Raw genomic sequence first — 9,336 nt, forward strand, 5'->3', positions numbered from 1 at the left:
TGATTTGTGATAGCTAGAAGCTGGAAACAACTCAGATGTACCACAGCAGGAGAATGGATACACAAAATGTGGTTCATTTACACAACGGAATATTATTCAGCTGTTAAGAACAAAGACATCATGAGTTTTGTAGGCAAATGGATAAAACTAGAAAATATCCTAGTGAGGTAACTCAGACTCAAAAGGGTATATATAGTATGCGTTGTATATACTCACTAGTAAGTGGATATTAGCCAAAAAATATAGAATACCCAGGATACAATCCTCAGAACTCAAGAAGGTTAGCAAGCTGTAGAGCCCAAGTAAGAGTACTTCAATCTTACTTGAGTGGGAGATGAAAGCAATCATGTTGAGGAAGAGAGAGAGAGGGATATGGGTGGGAGAGAAGGTGAGAATGGGAATGTGATCAGGTATTGGGCTGGGGGGGACAGATGTGAAGCCCCGAGGACCAACAGAATGAATGGAAACAGGTAACCTCTGGAGGTGGGAAGTAAGGAGACCCTCTAGAATGTATCAGAGACCTGATAGGTGATAGACTCTCAGGACTCAAAAGGAGGGACCTTAGATGAAATGTCCAATAGTGGGGAGAGGGAACTTGTAGTAGAAAGGGCATCAAGTGGAGGGAGGGGGTTGCCAACCCCCATTCAAAAACTCTAACCCAGAATTTTTCCGGTCCAAAAGAACTGAAGGTACAAAATGTAGAAGAGCATGAGGGAAAGGTCTAGTGACTGGTCCAAATTGGGATCCATCTCAAGGGGAGACTCTAAGGCCTGACAATATTAATGATGCTGTTGTTTGCTTAAAGATAGGAGCCTAACAAGGCCCAACAAGCAGCTGACTGAGACAGAAGCATATACTTATATCCAACCATTGTACTGAAGTCAGGGAGCCCTGTGATTGAATTTGGAAAAGGCTGGAAGAAGCTAAAAAGGAGGGAAACCCAAAGGAAGACCAGCAGTCTCAACTAACCTAGATCCCCAAGATCTCTCAGATACTGAGCCACCAACCAGCTTACACTAGCTGGAACAAGGCCCCTGACACATATATAACAGAGAACTGTCTAGTCTGGCCTCAGTGAGAGAAGATGCACCTAACCCTTGAGAGACCTAAAGCCCCAGAGTGAAGAGGAGACCTGGCAGGGTGGGATGGGATGAGAGTGTAGACATCATTTTGGTGACAGGGGAAAAGAAATTGGATGAGAAACTGTCAGAGGACTGCAGGGAAGGGGGATAAAGACTGGACTATAAAAATAGATTAAAGATAATTTTAAAAGAATGAAAAAATGTGTGGCAGGAATTTCCCTGTCTAAATCTAGTTACAGCAGGAGGCCTGTTACTGGACAGGAAAAAGGGAGGTGGAGCTAAGAGTTGCAGAGAGAGGGAGACGTGGGGGGTGGGGGGAGAGCCAAAGATGGAGGCAGATGTGAGCTCGAGTGACTTTAACTAGCCATAGGTAGATATCATAAGATTAGGTTAATTGGAATAACCAATAATTGTGTGGCCGTCTTGTGATTTGAGTATTTGCTGATATATAAATCTGTTTGGTTATCTATAAGCATTAAGAGTTTTGATTTTACCGGGTTACTGGGTATTGTGATGTCTAACCACGAGGTTGGCAGTCATTGCATGGGGCTAGGCCTAGCTCTATAGAGGCAGCAGAGTTGGGGAGGCCTGGTAGTTGGACAGAGGCAGAGGCAGAGGCAGAGGCAGCAACCATGTCAACTTTTCAGGGCCCAGGGCTGGCGGGACTGAGATGGCCAGCCAGTGCTGGGTATAGAGTGGGAACTTGGATGGTGGCCAAGCAGGGAAGCCTGTTGGCCATCTTTTTTAATACTTCCTGCTACAAGAGTGTGTTACAGAACATGGATGTAGGAGCTAGAGTTTTGGAGATCAACATCTGAGTAAAATGAACCAAATGGAGCATTGTTCTGAAGAGTTTTAAATATATTTTATTTGAAAGAGCATATTAATTGTACATAGGAGATTGCACTGTTATACTTTCATAATTGTGTACAACAAACTTATGTCTTATTTATTTTATGTCACATCTATTTCTTCATTTTTTTCTCTTATTTTTTTCTTCTTTTCAGTAGTTCAGGTTTATACAACCTTTTGAGACCAGTGATGATTCATGAAGAATTACAGTGTCATAATATGAGAAGCAATAAACAATGTCTTAGAGCTATAAATAATACTTTACTCTGTGAGGTCCGATGGAATTTTAACACATATGATACTTCAGGTCTCAGAATTAACATTTTTCTTACCGAATGTTGGAATGAGCCTTCCTTCTGAGTCTGTTTGTGGAATCAGTATGGAAATACTGAGATGTCTAATATGTTTCAAAGAAATTCCAATGTGACCTGCCTTCATGAAGTTTTATAAATTTGTATCCCTTTAAATGTTCTTAGGATCATCAGGGTTTCTGCCCACACGTAGTGCAGAAATTGCAGGACTTTTCCAAGACATGAGGATATCATATTGTTATCAGGTGAATTCTGCCCTCTGATGCATGTCTGTACAGGTCTTAACCCTCAACCTGAGCATAGGACTTTAATTGGAAACAGCACTGAACTGAATCCAAAATTCTGTAATCCTCCAGAGGCTAGAATCTCAAAAGACTAAAAGGGCTTAAAGTACCCCAAAACTTCAATCCAGGAGTCTTTAATGTTAAAACCTTAAGAACCTAAATTATCCAACCTGAAGAGGAAAAGGAAGACCGGAGAACAAAGCATAAGAAGTTAGGAATTCTGAGGACTGGGTCCACCACGAGATATGCCAATAGTAAAATTTCAGTGGAAAATGCATGACATGTTGTTATTCATGCCAGCTAAGGAAATTCTGTATTTTCATAAACTGAAGCCTCTAGGTTGCCTGCTCAAAGGCCTTATCAGGTACATCAGAGGAAAGTCTTAATTTATCCTCAACATTTTTCCAAGGTATGGGAACTTAGCTCAGCTTCCTCAGGAAAATCACCAACACACACGGATCCCAGGAACTCAATCAGCCTATGCCTGCTGCCTACAAATCTGCATAGAATATCTCAGTCTAACACTTATTCCATTTTCCTTTCTCCCCTGTAGATTCTGGAGTTTAATTATGGAAAACACTTACCTTTGTAGTCTATTTGTCCTCATGTGAAGAAGCTAACATCACATGAATCACTGATACTCCCTATGTTTCTAAGATGTGTTTTAAATAGCACTATGAAGATTGTCAAGGGGAGGCTCATGTTAAACACTGAGAAACTGATTTTTTAAAATTTTCCTTTGCAACTTCATCTATTCAGGTCGGGGGGTTATTCTTGATCTGTAATGAGTGAAGATTCACAGGAAGGGAAATGGGTGAGAGGGCACTGAACTTACCATGAAAAACTAAGACTTGGGTTTGAAACCACAACTGGGTAGAATAAAGAAAAAGCAAGTGGTAGGCCACTTATACAGAATGGAGCTGGACAAAGTTTGGAATATTTAGGATCACATAGACTGGTCTATAATGTTACCAATACAAGTATCTTGTCTCCAAGGTTTGAAACCACAACTGGGTAGAATAAAGAAAGAGGAAGTGGTAGGCCACTGTAATAAACTTATACAGAATGGAGCTGGACAAAGTTTGGAATATCTAGGATCACATAGACTGGTCTATAATGTTACCAATACAAGTACCTTGTCTCCAACAAAGCAAATCTCAAGAACTGACTGCTAAGAACTCTACTGTCCACTTATGCTGTGGAACTAAGGGAAAAAACCAACACTCACAGAATTATGCACCCTACACACACAAAATAATCACTAGTCACACAAAATATGAGTCATGTGACAGTGACATTTGTTTATTTAATCAGGAAGCTACATTTTTAGGCATTAGGGATTTGTCAGGACTGTCAAATGACTCATCTTCTTCCTCCTCAATTGGCAGTAGACTGGGACAACAGACAGAAGATAATAATTCAGTATTTATATTGCTGGGAGCCATTGAAAAGAAGCTAAGAACTAGTAAATATTTTTCTGAGATGGTTCCACCATGGACTGTAAATCTATGATGGTTTTGCCTCTTTTAGGCAAGGCTGTTAAAATTACATTTAGAAAGCATTCCTGTTATTAATATCTTTTCTTAGATGGTTTCTGGCAATACATGTTACATCTTTCACTGAATAAATGGTGTTTAGTTAGAAGCTACATGTTACTTCATGTGCAGATGAGGCACTGAGATGGAAGCCCTGCTAGCATCTAGTGGAGTTCTTATAAAACAGTCAATGTCTCCATAAGAAACACCGCTTTTCAGGATCAGGATACTCCTCTGTCTGGGTAAGAAGAGAATCTATCTCATTTGCAGAACTGCTAACACCACAATTTATTTGGCTAGCATTCCAGAAAGCATTGAAGCCATCTTCGTTGTCTTTACTCTGGTCTAGCTTGAAGAATAATCCTGGATTTACCTCCATAGGGACATCTTCAGAGTAATGTGCCCTCGGGGACTCTACTGGGTACCTGAAAGTGCCTTCACTTGTCTTTCTGACACTCTGGGGGATTGAATAAGAAACAGCTCTATCTTCAGGTTCAGAATATTGATCTGTTTGTATAATGAGAAGAGGACCCATGTCATTTCCAGGACCATTAACAACACTATTCCTTTCACTAGGATTCCAGGGACTATTGGAGCCATCTTCACTGTTCTTATTTCCTGTGAAAAAAGGAAAGTCTATGAAACTGTACCTCAGAAGGGATTCCCACATAACACCCATCTTCTCACCAGCTTCCAAACTCACCTGTTTCCAAGAACACGTCTTGGGGTCTCTGCAAGTGTGTCTTTGGTTTCTCTTGTGTTGGCATTAGTGATGCTTGCTGTTGTTTCAAATATTTGATGACTTCTTTTAAGGACATGTGCTCAGAACAGAGGGCTTCCTGCCCCTGCATATAGACAAGGACCTGTAAACAAAGCCAAGTGATCATTGTTGATGAATCTGTGGATGACAGAAAACCTGCCCTCATTTGGCTTGCACAGGATCACTGGCCTATGTATGAGTTAGCTCATTTGTGTAGTCCTCATATCTAGTGGTATTGGTCTGACATCACAAATTCTGTTCTGTAAAGTCACTATCCATGCTGTGTCTGCAAATATTGTGTCACTCTACAGAGGGAAACAAAATGTTAGTTTCCTATGAACTTTGGCCACAATATTTTCTTCAACAATTCAATACATTAAAAGAAGATCAGATAAAGTCTGGCCAATTTGCATATAGGATATCCCCTTTAAAAAAGGTTGCTCCTTCTTGAAGGCATTATCTTATCTTCCACCCAAGATATTGTATCTGCTACAAAATGGCTGGCTTAGGGAAAGGCAACCAACAGTGGGCAGGAAAAAGCAAAAATGAGTCTGGAGACTTGGAGGGCATAAAGGAGCCCATAAAATGTCAAACACAGAATCCCCTGAGGTCTTCCCTCTTATCCATTGAAGGAAGATGTCTGCTTTGATAAAGTTTGTGTTTGTAATAAAATGTCTCTATGGCTGGTATGTTTTAGGTTTCCTCATTTTGTAGTTCATTGTTATCACTCCTTCCCCTGCCTCCAAGATCTACATAGCCTTTAGTTTGGACACAGAACTTTTGGCCTCTTCAAGTTCTTTCACTTTGTTGAGTCCTATTCTGCTGAAATCTCATACGTTATCATCGAGCCCATTATCAATAATTGGTATTTTGTGTCTAGAATCTTCAGGATCTTTACTTTAATTCTGAAATAGCTACCATATTGGTGCTCCGGCTTCTGAGTGGCAATTGCCTTGCATCCCATGATGTTGGCCATTTTCACTCTCAGGTCGTTGAGACTTTCCCATCCCCTACGTGCAGCCAGTCATCACTTGTCCTTCCCTATCTAACTGTAATTTCACTTTGCTATGTGAATGGCCTTCATTTTTAACACCTACAATCCTTTGTTCATGTCACTGAATACTAGCCTAGACAACCACCCTTAACTAAAGGTGACTTCAACATTATAGCTTTAAATTTGAGGAGTACAAAGGAAGCTCATTTCTTTATCATTAAGTGAATAATACAACTCACAACTGACTGAAACAAGTCCAACAAAAAACATTTGTCTCCACAAGATGCACACTGCCTCTCCTCTTTGGAACATGAGTGGACATTATGGCAGTAGTTTACTCAGATTTCGGTTTCAATCACAAAATTTTCAACTTAAAGCTCAAAGGAGTGAAAATGACTTGTTTAAAGACTTAAAAATTCAAATACACAGAAGGGTGTAGTAGTCAACACATATAATTCAGCACCTTGAAAGCAGAGAGAGTATAATTTCCTTGAGTTGCCAGCTAGCCACTACTACACAATGAAATGATGTCACACATGAAAAGACAAACAAACAAGCAGAAACCTGACTAATCAACTATACAAACAAACCAACAAAAAGGTAAATTAAAAGTCTAAATGCTAATAAGTTATTTATTTGTACAGTGATGTTCAGAAATGTCTGTGAATGACTGAGAATTATTATTCGCATCTAAACATTAAAAGAATCTACAATGTAATTACATCTATATTAAATTTCTCCAGTTTTGAAGCTATGCAATCAAGCACCAGTATTGATCAAGACATTTCTCGTGGGCGTGTGAGTATTAAATATGAATGTGAGAGCCATATTTCAACATCAGAAAACATACTCCATCATTCTGTCACCTCAGGTTTTGTGGGAAAGTATCCTACTATAATGTAGTAGACTATTTGGAAAGCCATGTAGCAACTTTAATTCCCAGATTCACCCTCTCGGGTCCTGAGATCTGATCTAATACTGTCAGCCATATATTTAGGTGTGTGCTGAGGTTTCAGATTAGTCTTCATGATTGTAATTTAAGTACTGCTATGACTCAGCCATATCCCAGACCCAAGGAATTTCCTCTAAACCCTTAATGTCCAATTGTCAATTCTGTAGTCTTTCTGTCATGTTAATATACTACATTTAAGGATCTTCAAACAATTGATGACCCTTTCTGTTTTATTTTTGCTAATTCAGGGCAGTGCAAATTCTTTCTTGCAAGGCTTTTGGTGGAGTGAGTACAATCCCACTAATAAGAAAAACTACCAGACATTCCTACTTTTTCCCAAATCCAAATGGCTCATCTCTTATCCCAGGTACTCACCATAGTAGGAGGCTTCAAGCACTCATCAGTCAGCCCTTCCATGAATCTTCCCATGTTTCTGCCACTTGATTCCCAGTGCTCTTTCAAGGCAAACTTGTCCTTACAGTGCCCAGTGAGGAGAAACTGCTCTAAGACCAGTTGAGAAATCATCTGCTCCTTGCTCTGCTTTTCAGGCTGCAACCAAGAGGTAAACATGTCCCAGAGTATTTGCAGCTCCTGCTTTGCCAAGGAGCCATTGCCATTTGGTGGAAAGTTGAGTTGAGCACTTGGTGAGGTATAGATGTTTTCTTCAAACTGCACAGTAGAATGCTGGTTTGGAATAAACTCTTGATTATCTAAATGAAGGGCATTTGTTAGTGACTCAGGATGAAAGGTTTCTCTGAAATGTGAAGCCATTGTGGAAAGAATCCGGAGAAAGTTTCAAATATGTCAATTCAGTGTCTGTCTTGTGACTTTAGAATCTGTTTCAATAGTTGGTGATATGCAAAAGCTAGATTCAAAAGAGAAGAGAGTAATAATAATAAAAGTGAAAAATTAGTTAAATTTTTCTGTCATCAAACATAAGAACATAAAAAAGAAAAAAAAAGCTGGGAGGTGGTGGCACATGCCTTTTATCCCAGCACTTGGCAGACAGAGGCAAGAGGCAGGCGGATTTCTGAGTTCAAGGCCAGCCTGGTCTACAGAGTGAGTTCCATGACAGCCAGGACTACAGAGAAACCCTGTCTCAAAAAAACATAAAAAAGAACATAAGAACACAGTAAAGTGTCCAGTAGCTCAGGCCTATCTGTTCCCCCACTGGAAAAGATGAAGTTATTGTTGCTGAACCTCAAAATTTAAGGTTCATCCTTGTTTCTCATAACTAAGTGCAGCAGAATAATACTTCCTTAACAAAAGACATTAAAAGCAAATGGTCTATATAACATTAAGTTCAAGCAGCACCAAAAACATTTCTATAAACCATATATATAATCCTTGAGTAGCATTCAAAGTATAAAATGTCAAACCCTGTGTCACAATGGTTGTCCATAGCAACTCCCTCTGTAATAAAATCCCAGACATAACAGGCCTCATAAGTTTTACACACTTGGCTCAATGATGGAAGTACTTAACAGACTGTAAAACTTTGTAGACTTTACCCTTTTCAAAACTAAAACAAAGCCTTAATACATCAATGTCTATAGGTAAGGGAAAGTCTCTTAGTGTAGTAACCTTGGATTTTTGCTTTGGTAATTCTCCTTTTGACTAACTGTCCTGTTAAGTGTCATATGACAATCCAAAACAAAATTTTGTGCTTAAAAGCTCACCCTGAGAAAGGTTCCAAGGCTATATTGGGAATCTGAACACACTGTATAGTCCTAGGCAGGCTCATAAAGATTTTTCACTGGCTTAAACCTGTCTGATCAGTTTGTTATAAATTCCCCATATTTCTTGAGGTTCCACTAAGATCCTCAAACCCAGATTCCTTTAGGCATCCAGATTCTCAGAGATCCTTGGAGTGGGGTAGAGTTCAGTGGTCAGCGGACTCTAAATGATGGATATACTTAGATGTTGAACTCCCAAGGGCTCCCTTTGTTCAGGGTTCCCTAATGTCTTAGAGGTGCTTAAAAATTCCACCCCAAAGGGAAATACTTTAGAAATTCTCCTGGTCTGTCCCCTCTGAGCTAAGGATTATTAAGACAACTTCTTTTTGGACATATAGAAGAGATTACACATGGCTGCTGACCCAGTGTCCAGATTTCATGAACACATTACCGGATCTCTGTCTCTCCAGGTGTATGAATGTGTGGTGGTGTCTTATGGCTTCCATTGGTATGAAGAGACACTATGACCAAGGCAACTCTTATAAAGGCAAACTCTTAATTGAGGCTAGCTTACAGTTTCAGTTTAGTCCATTATCATCATTGCAGGAAGGACAGCAGCACACAGGAAGACATTGCTGGAGAAGAAGCTGTGAGTTTTATGGCTTGATTCAATGTAACCAGGAGGGACTGCTTTCCAGGCAGCTGGTATTAGGGTCTCAAAGCCCACTCCCACAGTTCCTCCAACAAGGCCATACTCCCTATGGGCCAAGCATATTTATACCAACAAAAGTGGCCACCTCTGGTTATTTTTATTCTATATTTTCTGCCTGTCCTTTTATGCATTTTGGTCAGTTTTGTTTTCAGTTTTGTGGCTTTCTCTGGTTTGAGAT

General features: G+C 39.9%; 1 protein-coding gene across 1 annotated transcript; it reads right to left on the reverse strand.

Moving 5' to 3' along the window:
* Positions 1-4,251: 4,251 nt before the first annotated feature.
* On the reverse strand, positions 4,252-7,541 carry LOC114632972 (zinc finger and SCAN domain containing protein 4C-like). Its single transcript, XM_028781579.1, has 3 exons — positions 7,146-7,541; positions 4,768-4,927; positions 4,252-4,682 (listed from the first exon to the last, which is right to left on the reverse strand). The coding sequence occupies exons 1-3, from the start codon at positions 7,539-7,541 to the stop codon at positions 4,252-4,254; spliced, it is 987 nt and encodes a 328-aa protein (XP_028637412.1).
* Positions 7,542-9,336: the final 1,795 nt, after the last annotated feature.

Source organism: Grammomys surdaster, unplaced genomic scaffold (genome assembly GCF_004785775.1).
Source record: "Grammomys surdaster isolate TR1022 unplaced genomic scaffold, NIH_TR_1.0 479, whole genome shotgun sequence".
NCBI lineage: Eukaryota > Metazoa > Chordata > Mammalia > Rodentia > Muridae > Grammomys > Grammomys surdaster.

Bases quoted from the DNA above. Each gene is read 5' to 3' on its own strand.
- LOC114632972 (XM_028781579.1), bottom strand. From the start codon at position 7,541: ATGGCTTCACATTTCAGAGAAACCTTTCATCCTGAGTCACTAACAAAT. The intron at 4,928-7,145 runs GTGAGTACCTGG...CTTTGTTTACAG, and splicing joins GCTTGAAGCCTCCTACTATG to GTCCTTGTCTATATGCAGGG. The intron at 4,683-4,767 runs GTGAGTTTGGAA...CTTTTTTCACAG, and splicing joins AGACGTGTTCTTGGAAACAG to GAAATAAGAACAGTGAAGAT.